The sequence below is a fragment of the Mustela putorius genome, unplaced genomic scaffold (genome assembly GCF_011764305.1).
Source record: "Mustela putorius furo isolate JIRA1106 unplaced genomic scaffold, ASM1176430v1.1 tig00537335_pilon_pilon_pilon, whole genome shotgun sequence".
NCBI lineage: Eukaryota > Metazoa > Chordata > Mammalia > Carnivora > Mustelidae > Mustela > Mustela putorius.
This window is the reverse complement of record NW_025422457.1, coordinates 5211474-5234122: the sequence shown is the minus strand read 5'-3', so window position 1 is coordinate 5234122 and position 22649 is coordinate 5211474. Positions and strand designations below refer to the sequence as shown.

At 36.8% G+C, this 22649-nt stretch overlaps 1 protein-coding gene across 5 annotated transcripts in view; it reads right to left on the bottom strand.

Annotated features, from left to right (window-relative positions):
• The window catches only part of SWT1 (SWT1 RNA endoribonuclease homolog), a 110130-nt gene that overhangs the window by 7938 nt on the left and 79543 nt on the right, over positions 1 to 22649 (bottom strand). For 3 of the 5 annotated variants that reach the window (XM_004767959.3, XM_004767960.3, XM_004767962.3), the window contains exons 17-18: positions 12322 to 12388; positions 6510 to 6574 (exon numbers count right to left, since the gene is read on the bottom strand). In XM_004767959.3, coding sequence (XP_004768016.1) covers positions 6510 to 6574; positions 12322 to 12388 — 132 coding nt within the window. Of the gene's footprint in view, positions 1 to 5445; positions 5649 to 6509; positions 6575 to 12321; positions 12389 to 22649 lie in introns of those variants that run through there. The other 2 variants (XM_004767961.3, XM_045074311.1) reach the window with 2 other exon arrangements.

Below are 22649 nucleotides of genomic sequence, written 5' to 3'. Positions count from 1 at the left end.
TTGCCCACATGCTAGAATACGCGGTTCGGGCACTCTCAGGGCAAACAAAGCAAACTGCAGGCTGCAGCTACCTTATTTCTCATCCATATGAAAGTGATCACCCAGGATACTTGTTTGGCCATCTATTTGATTATCTTATTAATTTACCATCTTGGATATTCTAGGCCAGCTCCTTGTCTGCTCAGGGTAAGCGGCAGCACAAGCACAAAAGCCCTCTGGAAAATTCTACGAACTACAGAAGACAAAACACAAACTTATTTATAGACATAAACATCAAGGTTCTATCTGCTGGGTCTTGGAATTCAATGTCTGATCAAAGCTACTTGCATTCTGAACCTTATTTCCTTACTTTATCAGAACCTATGAGAGAGTTTTCTGTTCTTGAGCTATTGAATTACTTCTCTGTTTCAATAAATGTGGTGGTAGGCATATCAACAGTCTCCTCTTTCACCACGAACATTTTATAAATTTAAAAAAAAAAAAAAAAAGCCAGGGGAGCCTGGGTGGCTCAGTGGGTTAAGCCTCTGCCTTCAGCTCAGGTCATGATCTCAGGGTCCTGGGATCAAGCCCCACATCGGGCTCTCTGCTCAGCAGGGGGCCTGCTTCCCCCCCCCCCGCCCCGTCCCCGTCTACTTGTGATCTTTCTCGCTATGTCTAATAAATAAATAAAATCTTAAAAAAAAAAAGCCAGATTTCTAAATCAGACAACATAAGTAATCATCTTCCTCAGCATTCCCCAAAGTGGTCCGCTGTCTGCAAGTTAAGTTATTCTTCTGTTTTCAACTCTGTGTCCCAGAAAAATTCTGCCACCTTTCTTCTGGTGCATCTGGCCCTGTGTCTAGTATGCCACAGAAACCAAAAGGACCTCTCTCATTCGGCAGCTTATTTGAAAACCACAAGCCACAGAGCACATCTGAGGCAAGTCTGAGAGCTACTGGTCATTCCGGAGACAGCACATAATTTAAAAAAAAACAACAACACAATAACAAATCTAAAAGCTCTTTGCCAAAAGCCTTCTAAGCAGCAATTGCCATTTTTCTATGTATTCAAGATATTAGATATATTTCATCTCTCTTCAAAAATCATCCTTTTGGGTATAAGAGGGAGCTTATTAATTGACATCATACTTCAAATCCCTGGCAAAAAAGTGATAAGACAAAAAAGAAAAAGCCAACTACAACTACTTCAAATCTGAATATTCAATATGCCACCCCATTAAAAAAAAAAACCAACTGTTCCAACAGTAAAGTCAAAATAATTTTAGACATCTGATTGGAGCCATCCTGCAAGGGACTCTGCCCTCCAAGTTCTCCACAGTGAGCTTTCTCTACCTTCACAAATATGGCTAAGGTTGGGATGCCTGGGTGGCTCAGTTGGTTAAGTGCCCAACTCAAAAATATTGGCCAACATTGACAGACATTATATATTTTAAGTTTTAATTTTAATTCCAGTTAGCTAACCTACAGTGTAGTATTAGTTTCAGATGAACAATTTAGTGATTCAACACTTCCCTACATCACCCAGTGCTCATCACAGCAAGTGCCCTCCTCCGTCCCCATCACGTATTTCAGCCATCCCCTCACCCATCTCCGATCTGGTGACCATCAGTTTGTTCTCTATAGGCAAGAGTCTGTCTCTTGGTTGGCCTCTCTCTTTTTCCCTTTGCTCATTTGTTTTGTTTCTTAAAATTCCACAGATGAGTGAAATCATAAGGTATTTGTCTTTCTCTGACTGATTTATTTCACTTAGCATTAATATACTCTCTAGCTTCATCCATGGCATTGCAAATGACAAAATTTCTCTTTTGATGGCTGAGTTCCATTCAATTATCTGTTCATCTATTCATGGGCACTGAAGCTGCTTCCACAACTTGGCTATTGTAAACAATGCTGCAATAAACATAGGGGCACATGTATCCTTCCTTTGAATTAATGACCTTGTATTCTTTGGGTAAATACCCAGTAGTGCAATTACTGGATCATACCGTAGTTTTATTTTTAACTGTTTGAGGAAATCTCCATACTGTTTTCCACAGTGCCTGCCCCAGTTTGCATTCCAACCAACAGTGCACAAGTGTTGCTTTTTTTTCCACATCCTCATCAACACCTGATTTGTTTCTTGTATTTTTTATTTTAGCCATTCTGACAGTAGAGGTGGTAACTTGTAGTTTTGATTTACATTTCCCTGAGTGATGTTGAGCATCTTTTCATGTGTCTGATGGCCATCTGTATGGCTTCTTTGCAGAAACGTCTGTTCATCTCTTCTGCCCATCTTTCATTTGGATTATTCGGGGGGGGGGGGCTATTAAGTTTTATAAGTTCTTTATACATTTTGGATACTTACACTTTACTGGATATGTCATTTGCAAATATATTATCCCATTCAGTAGGCTGCCTTCCAGTTTTTTTGACTGTTTCTTTTGCTGTCAGAATCTTTTTATTTTCATGTCATCCAATAACTTATTTTTCCTTTTGTTTCCTTTGCCTCAGAAGACATATCTAGAAACGTTTGCTCAGGTCAATGTCAGAGAAATTACTGCCTATGTTCTCTTCTTGGATATTTATGGTTTCCTGTCTCAATTTAGGTCTTTAATCCATTTTGGATTTATTTTTATGTACAGTGTAAGAAAGTGATCCAGTATTTCCAGCACCATTTGTTGATGAGACTTTTTCCCACTGGACGTTCTTTCCTGCTTTCTTGAAGAGAAATTGAGCATATAGCTGTGGGTTCATTTCTGGGTTTTCTATTCTGTTCCATTGGTTTGTGTGTCTGTTTTTGTGCTGGGACCATTCTGTCTGGATCACCACAGCTCTGTGATATAACTTGAAGTCCAAAACCGATTCCTCCAGCTTTGCATTGCTTTTTTAAGATTGCTTTGGTTTTCTGGGGTCTTTTGAGCTTCCATACAAATTTTGATTGTTCTAACTCTGTGAAAAATGCTCTTGGTATTTTGTTAGGGATTGCATTAAAACTGTAGACTGCTTTGGGTAATATAGATACTTGAACAATATCATACTAGTCCATGAGCATGGAGTGCCTTTCCACTTCTTTGTGTCATCTCCAATTTCTTTCACCGGTGTTGTATAGTTTTCAGAGTACAGGTCTTTTATCTCTTTGGTTAGGTTTATTCCTTATGGATTTTGGTGCAACTGTAAATGGGATTATTTTTCTTAATTTCTCTTTCTACTGCTTATTAGTGTACAGAAATGCAACAATTTCTGTATATTGATTTTGTATCCTGTGACTTTGCTGAATTCACTTACTAGTTTTAGTAGTTTTTTGGTGGAATCTTCAGGGTTTTCTACATATAGTGAAAGTCTGGCTACTTCCTTGCTGATTTAGATGCCTTTTATTTCTTTTTGTTGTCTGGCTGCTGTGGCTAGGACTTTCTGTACAATGTATTATATTTAATAAAAGTGCCTTGTTCCTGGGGCACCTGGGTGACTCAGTCGGTTAAGCAGCTGCCCTCAGCCCAGGTCATGATCTTGGGGTTCTGGGATGGAGGCCAGCATGTGGCTCCCCACCCCCCTCTGCCTGCTCATCCTTGAGTGCTCTCTCTCTCTCAAATAAATAAAATCTTTTTTAAAAAGTGTCTTGTTCCTGACCTCAGGGGTAAAACTCTCAATTTCTCCTCCACTGAGGATGATATTAGCTGTAAGCATCTCACAGATAGCCTTTATTATGTTGAGGTATGTTCCCTCTAAACCTACTTTGTTAAAAGTTTTTATCATGAATGGATGTCAACTTTGTCAACTGCCTTTTCTGTGTTTATTGAAATAACCATATGGTTCTTATCCTTTCTCTTACTGATGTGATGTATTAAGTTGATTTGCAAATATTAAACTACTCTCACAACCCAGGAATAAATCCCATGTGATCATGGTGAATGACTTTTTTTAATGTATTGCTGAGTTTGATACATGTTATTTTATTTATTTATGTATATATGTATGTATTTGGTGGGGGGCAGAGAGAGAGAGAGAGAGAGAGAGTAGGGGGTGGGCAAGGGGAGAGAGAGAATCTTAAGCAGGCTCCATGCCCAGCACAGAGCCCAATGTGGGACTGGATTTCATGACAATGAGATCATGACTTTAATGGAAATCAAGAGTTGGGCGTTTAACGAACTAAGCCCCACAGGTGCCCCAACAGATGTTATACTTTTGACACAAATCTCTTGTACACAAAACCTTTCAATGTGGCTTATCTGTAAAGATCCATAGTAGAGTGTAACTGAGGGACAGTCTGAAGATGAAGGTAAAAAAATCATTTTCACTCCCAGCTACTACAGACTATGCATGCCCAATGGTTTTAGATTTTCTTGGAAAACTTAATCTAGTGAGTAAGTGAGCTTTTATAGCTGTACTTAATAACATTTGTGTATAATTATCAATCCTTGTGTCTTGGCATCAAATAAATTTATCAGTCTAGATTAACAGCCGATGCACCTTGATAGTTAACACTGTACCTGCTCATAAAATTTTATAGCAACACAGATATATATGCAAGTTAAAAGTCGCAAATGAGTTGTGGTTCAGTGACAGAAATGGCATATTACACGGCAGTAGAAGTACCGTCACATGAACTTGATCCAATACCACTGATGTATCAAAGAACAAATGGAACATGATGCAAATTTCACATTTTCTTACATATAATTTCAGAGGAACAGAGAAAACTATCCAGCTCAACCAAGCTACTTAGGAATACACAAAACACACACGTGCACACACTTTAAACATGTACCAGAACCTCATTCACTTTGGGTGTTGCGACTTTACGTTCAATTTCAGATAAGCTTCCTTCCACCACTCTCACAGACCCACAAGCTGTAACCATTCCAAGGGCCACTTCCACAAGCAAACTTTGGTTCTTTTTCAACAAAAAGGGTCAGATTTATAGTCACATTTACATATTTCTATTTTAGCCATTTAACATGTTGTAAAACAGATGCCACTTTGATTAGGTTCCTACCTTCTTTTTTAATGTATCTCTTGAGTTTTTAAATGATGTGCCTTAATATAGGGGCGCCTGGGTGGCTCAGTGGGTTAAATGATGTGCCTTAGACCCATTTTTCCCAAGTGTCCTTCTCTGGCATGATTTTGCATAGCATGGAGATGATATTTAGGAATGAATAGATTATGTCACAGTAGGACTGACTATATACCAACTACTGTTCCATGCCACCACATGAATGAATCTCAATGTTGAGTCAAAAAAGAAGGACGGGAACGGGGAGTATAAGACTGGAGGGCAACACTGACAGTGTTAAGTTGGTTTTTGTTCTTCATGAATTTGTTTGCTGGCACTCAGGACTGGAGGGCTTGACATGTACACCCTGTATATTAAAGAATCAGATTTATATTGCTTCCCCCTTTCTTGTTACATATGAATGCTATAAATTATTTTTAAAAGAGTATATATGATACCATTAAGTACAAAAGCAGGTAAAATTAAATCAACATATTTTATTGACACATACATCCACAAAGATGAGAATATAAACACAAAATCTCTAAGGAGAGGCTGGAAGGAAGGATCCACTCAGGGCTGGGGAAAGGTCTATTCTGTCCAATGAATGATAGGCATGAGTAGTCTTTGTACTAGTTTGTCTTCAAAACATGGTCTGGGGAATAAGTCTTTCAAAGGGTCTGTGAGGTCAAAGAGGTCAAAGCTATTTTCATAACAAGACCAAGACACAATTTGCCTTTTGCAATCTCATTTTTGCAAGAATGTACGATAGTTTTCCAGTCATACATGACATGTGATTATCAAAACAGACTAAACTCAAAAGCAGCTATTGGAATCCATCTGTCTTCTATGAAGCCACACATTAAGAGATTTACAAAAATAAAGAATCTCACTCTTTGCATAGTTATAAGCTTCTTATCGTAACATGCAATTAATTAGTTATTATTTTGAAATTTCTAATATAGCAAATATAGATATGACCCCACACAGAAAACAGGTCTGTGGGGTCTTCAACAATTTTGTAAAATATAAAGGAGCCTTGAGACCAAAAATACTGAGAACCACGTTAAACCTTATACCCATGTTTATACACACACACACACACACACACACACACACGGCTCTTCTGGTATGTATGAACTATCTCATATTAGTAAAGAAATATAATAATAAAATAATAAATTAATAAATAAATAATTAAAATCTTAGTGTAGTAGGAATAAAAATATTGTAGTAATAACAGTAGTAGTAATAAAATAATATTTATTTTAATAAATATTACTACTAATATATTAGTAATACATGTAATACATACTAAATATAGTACATGTAATAAAAAATACATGTAATAAAAATAATGCATTAATAATGAACTAAATATAGTTCATGTAATAAAAAAACATAAATAAAATATTAAAATAATTTAAAAAGCATAGTACAGTACAGACACGAAAAAGAGTCCTTCACCAGCACACCAAGTGGTGCTGTATACAGTAAAAACTTATGACAACTGCATTACCTAGAATACAGATGGGACTTACCGATACTCAGACTGTGAAACACAATCATAAAGTTCCTGGGCAGTGAATGGGACATTTCTATTTACCTGAAAAGAACCAAGATGTAGTTACTAAAAATGTGTATGGAGTCAAATGAGCAGTAAGAGCACCAGTAGAGTGACCCAGATTCTGAGGGAGCAGAATGTCAAGTTTCTAGCATTTACAAAAAAGAACAATCCCGAGTTCAGGATCACAACGCATCAAAAGAACAACCACAGTTAGTGATCGCAATGTTTTACACAATATTGAACTGTATGTAAATGTACTAGTCCTCTTGTTACAACTTAATCTGTTTATAGAACCAGAAGAAGTGATCTAGGATTCTGCGGTTATGGGAATCACAACAGAGCAGATAAGCACTCTGTAGATCAAGTGGAAAGAAAAAAATGTGTACTCCATGCAACATTAAATTTTATTCCTACTGGCGCTCATCAAAAGATTCATGCTTCAATTAGCCTAGAGTTTTAAAAGATTTCTAAAGCACATATTTAGTATATCTTTTCTAAAAGAAGCAAATGTTAAGAAGCTAAAATTACTCTATATTTAAAGGACTAGAGTAGATTTGGGTCCATTTAGGTAGACTATTTTAAAAGTAGAAGCAGCCACATCTTATTTATATCCTAAACATTAGAAATAATTCAAGCTGAAAAACAAAATTAACCATTCAACTTTCACAACATTTGAATACTATGGCTGACCCTTGCAAAAATTATTACTGATGAACCTTCTCTTTTATTTAAATACTAACTTTATAAAAAGTTTTATTTGCAGACATTTTCTAAAGATACGTCTTTCAGACTAACAAGGTCTGAATGCTTTAACTAATATGTTTAAGTTCATAATATAATTCAGAGATATAATTTACAATACTGTATTGGGACTTACAAGTGTAAGTCCTTGATACATATAGAAGTCCTTGATCATAGAAAGACTCACCATGGCACACATGTGGAGGACACAGTGATGGAATCCTGTATTTCTTGGGGCTTCCTATTAATTCAGGTTATATTCTACTTATGTGCAGGGGAAGATCTGGATATTAAGAAATTCTTTTTATCAGATAACAAACAGCACAGTGCCTAAATTTTCACGAATTCTGAATTAGTGATGGAAAACTAAATGAGATTATCTTCAGCTCAATTTACTTAAAAAATATTTAAATAGTTATAAATTTGGGGGTGAGTAAATTATCATATTGTATAGAACATGTTTCATTAACTAGAGGTTAAAAATACTGGGTTTTTTTTAAGATTATTTATTTCAGAGAAAGGGAGAGTGCATGTGCCTATGCAAGTGGGGGGAGGGGCAGAGAGAGAGGGAGAGAGAGAATCCCAAGCAGACTCTATACTGAGTGAAGAGCCCATTGCAGGGCTTGATCTCATGACCGAGAGATCATGACCTGAGCCAAAATCAAGAGTTGCACAGACACTCAACCAACTGAGCCGTGCAGGTGCCCCCATAGTTTTTATTTTTATTTTTTTAAGATTTTATATATTTATCTGTCAGAGAGAGAGCATAAGCAGGAGGAGCAGCAGGCAGAGGGAGAAGCAGGTTCCCCACTGAGCAGGAAGCCCAATGCAGGACTCAATCCCAGGACCCAGGGATCATGACCTGAACCAAAGGCAGACATTTAACCAACTGAGCCACCCAAGCACCCCATCCTCCCGTAGTTTTTAAATACAACATTTTAAATCTATATAATCTTAAATTTTTTCTTAAAATTAAGATTATATGCTTTATGTTAATTATATATATTTAATATTAGATTTAATGACTATAAAATTGGTATAAAAATAAAATATTAGATTTAATGACTATAAAATTAATTATAATTAATTTTTAGGTACTTTATAATTTTTATTAAAAGCACCTAGGTGGCTCAGTGGGTTAAGCCTCTGCCTTTGGCTCAGGTCATGATCTCAGGGTCCTGGGATCGAGCCCCACATCAGGATCTCTGCTCAGCAGGGAGCCTGCTTCCTCCTCTCTCTCTGCCTGCTGTTCTGCCTACTTGTGATATCTCTCTCTCTGTCAGATACATAAATAAAATCCTTAAAAAAATAGATAATATAAAAGATCTTCTAAAAATGTTTAAGATATACATTTACATATACATGCCATATACATGTCAGACAGTCCAATTCCTTTTTCTTTGTGTGATCTCTCATGTGAATAAGACTCTGGTATTTTCACTATTGTCCCAATATGCCAGGATTTATAATGTATGCAGACTTAAGGCTGGCAAATGTCAACAACCTTGCTAATGTTTGATCAAAGGATGAAGGAAATAATCTGTTCTCCATCAACTGTTGAGGAAAACTCAGCTAAAGAAGTGATTCTGAACCTGATGTGAATAAAAAATATGAATATAAAATAGTTCCTTGGGCTTTTAGAATTTTAGAAGAAAAACGTATCGAGATATAGCTTTAGCTTTAAAAGCAATCACCCACATACATATAGACATTTGTCCCAGAGCACAGTTGAGGTATAAAGATTGTACAGCTCCAAGAGGCCTCTGCCTTTGGCTCGGGTCATGATCTCAGGGTCCTGGGATAGAGCCCCACATCGGGCTCTCTGCTCAACTGTCTGCCTCTCTGCCTGCTTATGATTTCTCTCTCCGTCAAATAAACAAATAACATCTTAAAAAGGGGGGGGCAATGCCGGGGTGGCTCAGCGGGTTAGGATTGTACAGCTCCAGGTCACAGCACATGACTTAAAAAGTAGGCAGCTAATTTACTACTAATAAAGGAAAACTGAAGCACAAATTCATGATATATACTACAGGTTCTAGCCTGCAATATCTCTTTGCATCATATTCATCAGTCTCGATACATTTTTAACCACTCATTTTGGGACATTTAAAATTACACTGCTAAGCATCATTTCTATGTCCAATTTTAACTCCTAGGGAAAAAAGAGCTAAAAGATGCCTTTGTCAGTAAACAGAGGTACGACTATAGAGCTGACTATGGAATTGGTGTCAATTCTTTGTTGAACTGTTTATGATGAATGCCACGTACTAGAAATGGCTATACTGGTTTTACTCCTTAAAAGATGAAGAACAAAAGGCAAACGTTGAGTATTAAAACAGCTCAACAGGAGTGGCTGTTGAGTGGGTGGCTCGGTCAGTTAAGAGTCTGCCTTCAGCTCGGGTCATGATCCCGGTGTTCTGGGATCATGTCCCGCATTTGGGACCCTGCTTGGCAGGGAGCCTGCTTCTCCCTTTCCCTCGGCTACTCCCTCAGCTTGTGCTCTCACTCTCTCTCTTTCTCAAATAAATAAATAAAATATTTTTAAAAATTAATAATAAAAATAAAATAGCTAAACATCTTAAAAGATTTAGACGATCTCAAATGTGATGTTTATGATGTGAGAAATCCCTCCAATGTAGTAACTGGTATAGGGGGTAAGTGCTGCTAAGAGAAAGGATTTTAAAAATCTGGGAAACAGGGCGCCTGGGTGGCTCAGTAGGTTAAGCCACTGCCTTCGGCTCAGGTCATGATCTCAGGATCCTGGGATCGAGTCCCGCATCGGGATCTCTGCTCAGCAGGGATCCTGTTTCCCTCTCTCTCTCTCTGCCTGCCTGCCTCTCTGTCTACTGTGAACTCTCTCTGTCAAATAAATAAATAAAATCTTTAAAAAAAAAAAAATCTGGGAAACAGAGCCACATAGTCTTATACATAATGACGTAGGCATTTCTCCCAGTACTCCCAGCAATAGGAAGTGCTAAACGTAAAAAAGACCTATGTCCCAGATTTTTCCAGGATATGTAATTTTTAAATTGCCCTATTGTTTCCACAAATATATTTTTGTTAGAATTAATGACTCCATTTAAAATTCAAAAAGTATGCTGTAATAATTATATAAATCATCCCCAAAGAAGAAATCCTCTTAATAAACACATCATGGGTTTATTATCAATACATTTATTATCAATACAGTATTAAGTCTGATTTTCTAAAAAGCACACGTAAACACTATACACTCCATAAACAAGGTAACACTACTGAACCCTTAGCAATGTGTCTGGTACTGTTTAGAACACTTCATGTACCTTAAACTATTTATTCTTTAAAAAATATCTCTTATTTATCTACTGATGTTATTCCCATTTTACAGGTGAAGAAACTGAGACAAAGAGAACTAAGTAACTCTTCTAAGAGCATACCATACGGGGCGCCTGGGTGGCTCAGTGGGTTAAGCCGCTGCCTTCGGCTCAGGTCATGATCTCAGAGTCCTGGGATCGAGTCCCGCATCGGGCTCTCTGCTCGGCAGAGAGCCTGCTTCCCTCTCTCTCTCTCTCTGGCTGCCTCTCTGTCTACTTGTGATTTCTCTCTGTCAAATTAATAAATAAAATCTTAAAAAAAAAAAAAAAAAAAAAAAAAAAAAAAAAAAAAAAAAAAAGAGCATACCATACAGTTGAAAAGGGGTAGACCCGACATTTGAACACAGGTAGTTTGACCCCTGTCTGTGTTCTTAATGTCAGATGTTACATACAAAGACATATATAAAGGGCAAACCAGAAATAAAAGTGAATATATTTTAAAAAGTTGGACTCCAGGGGCGCCTGGGTGGCTCAGGTGTTAAGTGTCTGCCTTTGGGTCCTGGGATCAAGCCCGCATGGGGCTCCCTGCTCAGCGGGAAGCCTGCTTCTCCCTCTCCCATTCCCCCAGCTTGTGTTCCCTCTCTCACTGTGTCTCTCTCTGTCAAACAAATAAAATCTTAAAAAAAAAAGTTGGACTCCATAAGAAATGTGAGACCTGAATATACGTCACATTCCTTCATTTGGAGCATTTAAAAACTTACAACACACACACACACACACACACACACGCGTGCGCACTTGAAAGAACATACACGTACATGGGAAGAGAAACTGAAGATCAACAGAATGCTCTCCTTGACTGGAGGAGATTTTGCTGACTGAAATAAGTCAAGCAGAGAGAGTCAATTACCGTACGGTTTCACTTACTTGTGGAGCATAAGGAATAACACGGAGATGGAGAGGAGAAGCGAGTTGAGGGAAATCAGAGGGGGAGACAAACCATGACAGACTGTGGACTCTGAGAAACAAACTGAAGGTTTTGAGTGGGGCGATGGGTGAGCCTGGTGGTGGGTATTAAGAAGGGCACATATGGCATGGAGCACTAGGTGTGATGCATAAACAATGAATCTTGGAACACTGAAAAAATTTAAAAAATAGAATAGAATAGAATACTCTCCCTCATTCAGTGCTGATGAGGAAAGCTCCCAAGTTCAGTCACAAAACACACCAGAGCCTCGCCACAGCCCCCAGCTCTCACACCAAGGGTATATGCTGCAACTACAGAGGAAGCGGAATCATAGCTTTCCTTTTCACTAATCGCTGGTTCTCAAACTGAGGTGGCTCTTTCTCCCTAGGGGCCGTCTGGGTCTGTGAGCTGAGTGGGGCAGAAGGGTATTTTCGGTTGTTACACTGACTCAGATATTGGGATGTAGTATGTGAGGAGCAGCAATGTGAACACCTGCCGTTTTCCACACAATGGAGAAATGACCCGTTCCCGAAATGCCAACCGCACCCCTAATGAGAAACAATTCTGTGCTGGAGAAAGTGTGTTATTATAGGACTCTTATGTTTTTATTTTATGAATGAAAGAAAAAGTTTAATCTGTCTTTGACAGACTTCCGTGGCCTTTGAAAATTTAAAGCAAATGCCAGTTAAATAGCATTCCGACGGTTTTAGACCTCTATCATGTTTATTTTAGTAAAACTTGTTTATGGTGGAAATATGATAAACATTTTAAAATATTTCTCATACCTCATACTTGATTAGGAAGTTATAGAGGGGCTCAACATCTTGATAATTACTGTTAGGGGCCAAAATCCTAAAAAATAAAATAAAAACAAAGGAATGGGAATGAATGATTTAAAAAGATAATACCTTGAACTTTTCCTCAAAATATATCCATACTGTGAGATCATTTACTGTATGGTTAGTTTAATTCAACAGAGATCAATTTATTAAAATTTTTTGCTTATTTATATTGATACTTACATTACCACTTAACCAACGAGCATAAGCATTCTTATGTGAAATTCACCTTTAGAATTAAAATAATACAGATTTCTCAAAACACAGATAGAAATAAGAGGTGCGATTACACTTCATACCTTTTAAGCAACAGGTAACACTTGAGGAGTTGCCACAGAAATGTTCAACCAATCCCAGTGGACAACTGATTAAACTATCAGACACATAAAAGAAATCCTAATAAAAGATTTCTGACTAAATTCAAGTAATACTGTTTCAAGTATCAGCCTAGCACAGTATGAAAAATTATGAGTAAACAGAGCATGTCAGTCACTGAGAATAACAATGAGTCATAAAAGTCACAATGGAAAGTAACGTAAGGACATAAAAATATAAATTTATAAATAACAGAAACATAAAAATACAAATGGAAACAAGGAAAAAATAAAAATAAAGAAGGAAATGGAAGAGCATATTTCTCCACCTAGCAGCAGAGTATTAATTCTTATTTTCTTATACTACAGATTTCTTAACCCTTTCAGGATGAAGGTTTTTTTGTTTTTTTGCTTTTGAAAAAAGAAAACAGAAAAGTTGTCTTTTGATTTTGGTTTTCCTAGCTGTGTGACCCTGTGACCCTGTTACTCTGTGAGTTCTGTGTGATCTATTTTCCTTTATCTGTTAAATGAGGATAGTAGTAATCCTGACTTCGCAGGATTATCAGAATCAAATGAGTGCCTTAAGGAAAGTCTTTAGAACAGTATCTGACATACAGCCAGCACTAAATATTGTAAGAGTAACAATGACAACTATTATCATCTAATAGTTCCAAGCCACAGAATAACTGCACAATGATCTAACTGATGAGAAATCAAGCCACCTCTATTCATTCTTAAAATACAAGTGCCTTTTAATTACAATGTCTCTAGGTCCTCATGTCCTTGCCAATGCTTGACATCTTCGGACTTCAGAGTTAACTGATCTCAATAAACTTAATTAGATCTTTAATTAGATTAATGGCTTTTATTAGACTTGTGGGAAAGCTTTTATAAATAATTTTTCAGGACAGAGTCGAATTTTTTAAGGGGCTGTACTCCTGGGGAGGCGACACATACGGAATACAAAAAATACTAGTTTCGTGGAAAAACTTCTTTCACCCAACAAGTAATTTTAAAATACAAATAATCTCCAAACCAAAAAAAAAAAAAAAAAAAAAAAAAAAAAAAAGTGGTGGTGGAGGATTGGAGGGGGAGGTTAATACATCGGTGAGAGAGTCCACAAATAATTCGCTTAAGAAAATGAAAAGAAAGTAATCTAAGAGTTAATCTTTCAGAAAGTCAATGGAAAAAAAAAATAGGATGTCCTAATTTTGTAACCAAATGTAAATAAACTACCAGCAATGTGAAGTAATTTACATCTATTCATCTTGCTAGCCTTAGATTATTCCTATAAAGGAGAATTAGGAAATTAGATGTAACAAGATGTTTTATATTGAAAGCCTTATATATTCCAAGATAACATCACAAAGAAGTACTTTTCCAGAGAATAAATGAACATCTCTCTGTCCTGAAATACTTCACAAGAAAATTGGTTTGAGGCAAATTAGTTATCTATAGCAACAAGTCATACCTAAAGTAAGAAATAAATAATTATATCATGCTAGTTTTCCAATTTTTCCAAAAATTTTTAGACTCCCAACCTGGTTTTGTTTTTTTAACAATTTTACTGAAATACAGTTCACATACTGTAAATTCACTTACTCCGACACTCAGTGATTTTTAGTAAGTTATAGTGCCGTGCATCTATTACCACAACGCAGTTTCAGAGCATTTCCTTCATCCAAACAGATCCCTACTGGCCTCTGCAGCCACTTTCTGTTCTCACCTCCAATGCCAGCTCCAAGCAACCACTAATCTACTTTCTGTCTCTACAGTGTGTCAGTCTGTACGTTCTTTCCCTCTTACCATCACAAAGCACAGGTGTCACTATAAATTAATATCCTACTATAATATAGAGTCAGTGGATGAGTCGAAATCTAGTGGATAGTGGCTAAACCTCCGAATATACCTGGTAAGTAAAAAAGCAAGATGCATACTAGAGTTGCCCAAGAGCCGAACAAGAGACCCTTTATTCTCTCATTCAACAAATATTTGGGTCCTACTATGAGCCAAGCACTGTTCCAGGCCCTTGGATACATCAGTGAACAAAAAAGACAAAGCTGCATAGTAAACCAAAGCATCGTAATTCTAAAGAGTTTGTGAAAGAAAAAAAAAAAAAATTCCTGACCAAGCACAGGAAGATAATGAAGAAAAATATCTCATTGTTGCTCATTTGAAAATCTCCTCCCACTTATCAATTGCTACTTGTAAACAAACAAGTTCACAAGTTATTCCAGTGATGAAACACAGAAATCTTAAATTTCAAAGGAAGAAGGCATTTGCTCCAAATGTAAAGATCTGATTGTCTGACTAAATACCACAAAATTATGTTCTAACAAAGAAAGGCATACTGGTATGCCAGCATCATTCACAGCTATGTTACTGTTATAATCAGACTAAAACTATTCAAGCTGTTTTCTAAAACTAGGATATGTATTACAGAATTTGCTATAAAATTAATATTTTTTTAATTCTAAATGTTTATCTTTATGTTTTTATTTTTATTAATTTTAATGTTAACTTAATTTTTAATTAATTTTAATTTAATTTTTAACTTTAATTTTTTTTAATTTCTTTTTTAAAGAGTGACAGCAAGCGAGGGAACACAAGCAGGGGGAGTGGGAGAGGGAGAAGCAGGCTTCCCGCCAAGCAGGGAGGAGCCCCATGCAGGGCTCCATCCCAGGACCTGAAGGTGGCCGCTTAAGGACTGAGCCACCCAGATGCCCTAAAATTTACTATTCTTAAAGACTGTTTTGAGGTAAAGTGAGGCCCCAATACACTAAGCCATCTTTATTAAAACACACTCAATCTAGGGTAAATTTAGACTTCAATATGTCCTATGAACTCTGAGTTGATGAGAATGGAATTTGGCCTGGTACTAAAAAAATTGCCAACTTTCACTAAGCAGAAGTACAGCTTGTTGAAAATATACAAAAAAAATAAATGGAGAAAAATGGCTTATGGACTTCCATGCCTTAGTAATTCCCCACACAGAAATTCTTGAGCGGTCAGCCTTCTCTATAGCTTTCTCATTTTCTTTTTCTTATACCAATGTGAAAACAAAAGACTCTTATAATGAAAGTCCTAAAATTACCCTCCAATGGCAACTTTTTAAATAATGGAATGAAATAATTAACCCTTAAAGGAAATGAAATACTCTACAGAAAATGGCCATTTTTTTTTAAGATCTTATTTATTTATTTGATAGAGATCACAGGTAGGCAGAGAGGCAGACAGAGAGAGAGGGGGAGACAGACACCCTGCTGAGCAGAGAGCCTGATGCAGGACTCGATTCCAGGACCCTGAAATCATGATCTGAGCCGAAGGCAGCAGCTTAACCCACTGAGCCACCCAGGAGCCCCAGAAAATGGCCATTTTTAATTTATAAATACATCCACATTTTCCCTTTCAAGAGAAATTTATAATCATCAGTAAGTATTTATCAAATGCACACGACTTTCTCAAATATATATTAAGAGCCATGGAATATAAGAGAAAATTAACTATGCAGCCGTCAAAAGAAATTAAATCTTGCCATTTGCGACGACATGGATGGAACTAGAAGGTATCATGCTGAGCGAAATAAGTCAATCAGAGAAAGACAATTATCATATGATCTCCCCGATATGAGGAAGTTGAGAGGCAATGTGGAGGGTTTGGGGGTTAGGAAAAGAATAAATGAAACAAGGGGCAGAGGGTTAAGCCTCTGCCTTCAGCTCAGGTCATGATCCCAGGGTCCTGGGATCGAGCCCCACATCGCATTGGGCTCTCTGCTTGGCAGGAAGCCTACTTCCCCCTCTCTCTCTGCCTGCCTCTCTGCCTACTTGTGGTCTCTGTCTGTAAAATAAATAAATAAAATCTTAAAAAAAAAAAAAAAGAATAAATGAAACAAGATGGGATCGGGAGGGAGACAACCATAAAAGACTCTTAATCTCACAAAACAAACTGAGGGTTGCAGGGGGAGAAGGTAGGGAGAGGGTGGTGGGGTTATGGACACTGGGGAAGGTATGTGCTATGGTGAGTGTGGTGAAGTGTGTAAACCTTCACAGACCTGTACCCCTGGGGCTAATAATACCATTATATGTTAATAAAAAAATTTTAAAAGAGAATAAATAAATAAGAGAAAATTAAGAGACATGGTTGCCTCTCTTCAAGTTGTTAATCTGGAAATTTCACCTTGGAATTCTGGAGTCAGAGTTGGAGAATCAGACATCTGAAATAGTATTTAAACCTCAACTTGTAGATTATTTATAAACCAAATCTGACCCAAATGCACTTTGGTTTCTTTTAAAACAGCATCAGCAATTAATAGATAATGTCTTGCTGAACACTTCAGAGTCTGACACTGCTTTACATCCATATTACATACATCATCTCTAATTTTTTTAGTATCACAAATTTAGTTATGTGACCTTGATCAAATCACCTGCTTTTCTGCACTTCTGGTCTTCACCTGTGAAATGAGTATGGAGCAGGATTTACCCTATAAAGTTACTATGCAAACTACATAAAATAATGTGTCTAAGAAGTTTAGTACATGCCTGGCATATGTCAATATATATTAGCTGTTATGAAAACCAGTTTTCAGATGTAGAAACTAAGGGTCAGAGTTACAAAACACTTGCCCAAGATTACAGAGAGTGGTGATATTTAAATCTCAATTGGTTTAACTCCATGATTTTTTTACTAATAAAAAGGATAATCACCACCATCTTCTTGCCTCTAAATGATTTTATAAAGTCAAATGAAATATAAAGTTCTTTTAAAGAATTTTAGGGGCACCTGGGTGGCTCAGTTGACTGAGCATCTGCCTTTAGCTCAGGTCATGATCTCAGGGTCCTGTGATTGAGCCCCAGGACTTAGCCTCCCTGCTCAGTGAGGAGTCTGCTTCTTCCTCTCCCACTGCCCCTCCCCCAGCTCGTGCACACGCACTCTCTCACTCAAAGAAATGGGTAAAATCTTTAAAAAAAATAATTAAAGAGTTCTAAATGTAAGCAAAGAAACTCTTTAATTTGCCTTTTATCAAATGCTTCTGGTAAACTGTTTTGTATATGCTCAAACACACAATCTTTATAGTTGTTACATCTTTCTCAAAGCTATATAATTAGAAGCAGAACTAAGACTCACTAGAAGTCCTGACACTTAACTATATAAGCACTTTGAGTTTTCTTATCTATGAGCAATTAGCATTAAATAATCAACATGTTCATCTGAATCACACAAATTTCACTTCGCTCTCAGCCACTATCAATAGATCTCTTTAATAAAAAAGAAAGACTATTGATTCTTTTTTTTTTTTTTTAAGGTGAAATGGGCAGAGGAAGAGGGAGACAGAGAATCCTAAGCAGGCCCCATGCCCAGCAAGGAGGCAACTAGGGACTCAATCTCACAACTCTGAGATCATGACGTGAGCTGAAATCAAGAGTCAGATGTTTAAACAAGCCACCCAGGTGACCCTATCCACTCAAAATTTTTAAAAAGATAATAGTTGGGCGCTTGGGTGGCTCAGAGTGTTGAGCCTCTGCCTTCAACTCGGGTCATGATCTCAGGGACATGGGATTGAGCCCCATGTCAGGCTCTCTGCTCAGCGGGGAGCAAACTTCCCCCTCTCTCTCTGCCTGCCTCTCTGCCTAATTGTGATCCCTCTCTCAAACAAATAAATAAAATCTTAAAAAAAAAAAAGATAAAAGTTAACCAAATAATCTGACTAAAATTAAAAATAAAACAATGCATTAAATGGACTAATTTTTCAATTAGAATTTTTAAAATTCAAACAAAGCTTTCCTCCTACTTAGAAAAAATAAAGCAACAGACTCAGGAGCGGGAAAAGATGGCTAGAATATTCAAGTTTAATATCTAATTCTAGAAATCCAAAAGAAGAGAGAGCATATTCTTGGGTATTTATAAATCATAACTTACATCCCACAGAACTGAATATATTATGTTCCCTGCTGGCAAGACAGAGTTTTACATTAATATCATCTTTAAAATAGTTTTTGAGAGTGTGAAAAAATTAATTAAGTTTAAAAAATAATTACATGGTTTATTTCACTTAGCATAATGTCCTCAAGGCTTATCCATGCTGTAGCCTATGTCAGAATTTCCTTCCTTTTTAAGGTTGAATAATATTCCATTTTATGTATTATGCCATAGTGCTTAACTATTCATCTCCTGATGGGCACCTGAGTTGTTTCCATGTTTTATGTATTAAGCCTAGTGCTGCTATGATCATATGATCATGATCTTTGAGACCCTGTTTTCAACTCTTTTGTGTATATATTTAGAGTAGTCAAAATCATAGACAGTAAAATGTTGGCTGTTAAAGGCTACAGGGGGGAAATGAGTTAATGGGAATACAGTTTCAATTATAGAGATGGATGAATATTATAGAATTTAAAGTTACAGAGATGGATAGTGTGATGGCTGTGCACTATGAATGTATTTAATACCACATGAATACCCTTTTAAGTACACTTAAAATGAAAATGATGGTAAATTTTATGGTATGTTTTACCACAATAAAAAATTAGATTAAAAAAAGTAATTACACAGGGCGCCTGGGTGGCTCAATGGGTTAAGCCACTGCCTTCGGCTCAGGTCATGATCTCGGGGTCCTGGGATCGAGTCCCGCATCAGGCTCTCTGCTCGGCAGGGAGCCTGCTTCCCTCTATCTCCCTCTCTGCCTGCCTCTCTGTCTGCTTGTGATCTCTCTCTGTCAAATGGATAAATAAAATCTTAAAAAAAAAAAAGTAATTACACAAAGTGAAAATGTTTGCTTACAGCATTATTTGAAAAACTCATTTTACATTCTCTAAAGCCAAGAACTGATGCAAGCCTTCGCTATTATTATGAGCTGCTGTTACATTATTATTGGGGATAATATCATTTGTTCAGCATCTAACCAGTGCCGGACTGAACAAATGCTATCTCTAATCTCTGTAATTTAATAAAGCAACTTTTATAAACTCCACTTTCTGGATCAGGAAAAAAGATACAAAAAGGTTAACCTATCTTGGTAATAGGTTGGAACTAGGAACTTGGTGATGGATGGAACTAGGATTCAACTCCCTGTTATTATGACCCCCTCAAAGCTCTGTTCTTCTGATTTTAATATATGATGTCCCTGGACAACCAATACTACCAAACTAGATTTTGTTGACAGTTTAAAGTGTATTACTGATAAACTGGGTGAAAATTTATCAAAAAAAGTCTTAGATCCTAGAGTACCCTTTTTTATTTTTTATTTTTGGTCACTTATTACAAGTAAAATTAGAATGATATATTTTCTATAGTTAATTTGGTGAAATTAGCTATGCAAAAGGGAAATATCCATCAGCTGTAAATTTTGAAAGAACACCATATATAATTAGAACTGGTAAAAAGAAAAAAATTAAACAAATTAGATAAATTGTATGTTCCAGCTTTCCCTTCAGGGACAAAGAACTTTGCAAGGTGATTATACTAATTAGATATAAGTATTTTTTTTAAAGATTTTATTTTATTTATTTGTCATAGAGAGAGAAGCGAGAGCAAGCACAGGCAGAGTGGCAGGCAGAGGCAGAGGGAGAAGCAGGCTCCCTGCCAAGCAAGGAGCCCGATGTGGGACTCGATCCCAGGACGCTGGGATCATGACCTGAGCTGAAGGCAGCCGCTTAACCAACTGAGCCACCCAGGCGTCCCTAATTAGATATAAGTATTAAATATAGGAACTTTTGAGTAGTTTGACCACAATTAATAATTAAAATTTGATCTACTGGAAATCTTTTTTCTAAAGCTGGTAATAGGACAAGAAGAGTTTATAGGTAATTTTAATGAGAACATTTGTAATTTAATTGTAAAAACAATTCTACAGAAGTAAAATATAATTCCAATAGATAAAGAAACAGATTATATGACTTAAGTATGTGCTAAGCATCTTTATATATGTGTGTATACATATATATATATACATACAATAAAAATATACTGACAAATACTACAGCTTTCTATTAATTTTGTAGGAAGGTTACAATTCTATATATCCATATACTTTTCACACATCCTTTTATCTGGGTTATTAGCCTCTACCTACAGTATATTTTCTATATTGGCTTGTAAGCATAATAATGTAATGGTCATAATCTCAGTCTCTGGAGTCAGTCCACGAAGTAAAAGAGCAGTGATTTAAACCTACTCAAAATGCCTCTAGATATCTAGAACCTGTACAATGAATACTCATCTGAAGATATGGTTTGCAAATACACAGCTGACAGACACTTAATGATCATCACATTCAAATCAAAGTCTTCAAGATATATCCTTAGGAAACAGGAATGTAATGAAAGCAATGTAAACAACACTGATGTCTGTCCGTTGTGTTTCAAAATTTTGAGATAACTACCAGAACTGACAAAGTCAACCAAAAGTAGTAGTCTGCATAGAACCTGGAAGAAGAGATTAAAGGAAAAAAATTCCCCTTATAGGGGCATGGCTGACCCTACCGAAGCAGAAGAAGCACCTGAGTGGAAGAGAAATTACTTTAGCTTGAGGCCCATACCCCCAGAAGTCAGCAACAAAACATGGTAATACTCTAGTTTGTAATGTAAACTTTCCTCTAAGACTCAACCGGGATATAAATATTTTGGTTCAGTTACTAACTTCATGGTAAATAAATCAATAGGCATTCTAATGTATCAGCTTACTTTGTTCTCAATTTGATTACTGTGAGTCTGAGAAGGTTTCAGTAAACTGATAAAATCCTAAACTTGTAAATTTGGGGACTTGTGTCAAAAGACACAAGGTATTAGACTGGATAAAAAAGCAAAGCCCATCAATATGCTGTCTTCAAGAGACTCATTTTAGACCCAAAAACACCTCCAGATTGAAAGTGAAAGGGTAGAAAACCATTTATCATGCTAATGGACATCAAAAGAAATCTGCAGCAACAATCCTTATATCAGATAAATTAGATTTAAAACCAAAGACTGTAATAAGAGATGAGGAAGGACACTATACCATAATTAAAGGGTCTATCAAACAAGAAGATCTAACAATTATAAGTATTTATGCCCCTAACATGGGAGCATAACATGGCTAAATTATATAAACCTACCAATAACAAAATTAAAGAAACACATTGATAATAATACAGTAATAGGGGACTTCAACACCCCACTCACTACAATGGACAGATCACCTAAGCAGAAGATCAAAAAAGAAACACGGACTTTGAATGACACACTGGACCAGAGGGACTTCACAGATATATTCAGAACATTCCATCCTAAAGCAACAGAATATACAATCTTCTCGAGTGCACATGGAACATTCTCCAGAACAGATTACACAGTGGGTCACAAATCAAGTCTCAACTGGTACCAAAAGACGGGGATCATTCCCTGGCATATTTTCAGACCACAATGCTTCGAAACTGGAACTCAATCACGAGAGAAAATTTGTAAAGAACTCAAATACATGGAGGTTGAAGAGCATCCTACCAAAGAAAAAATGGATCAACCAAGAAATTACAATGCCAGACTTCAAGCTCTATATCAAAGCTGTAATCATCAAGACAGTATGGCACTGACACAAAAATAGACATATAGATCGGTGGAAAAGAACAGAGAACCCAGAAATGGACCCTCAACTTTATGGTCAACTAATCTTCGACAAAGCCAAAAAGAACATCCAAAGGAAAAAAGACGGTCTCTTCAACAAATGATGTTGGGATAATTGTGTAGCCACATGCAGAAGAATGAAACTGGGCCATTTCCTTACACCATACACAAAAACAGTCTCAAAATGGATGGAAGACCTAAATGTGAGACAGGAATCCAACAAAATCCTAGAGGAGAACACCCAGGCAGCAAACTCTCTGACCTGGGCCACAGCAACTTCTTGCTTGACATGTCTCCAAAGGCAAGGGAAACAAAAGCAAAAATGAACTATTGGGACCTCATCAAGATAAAAACTTTTGCACAG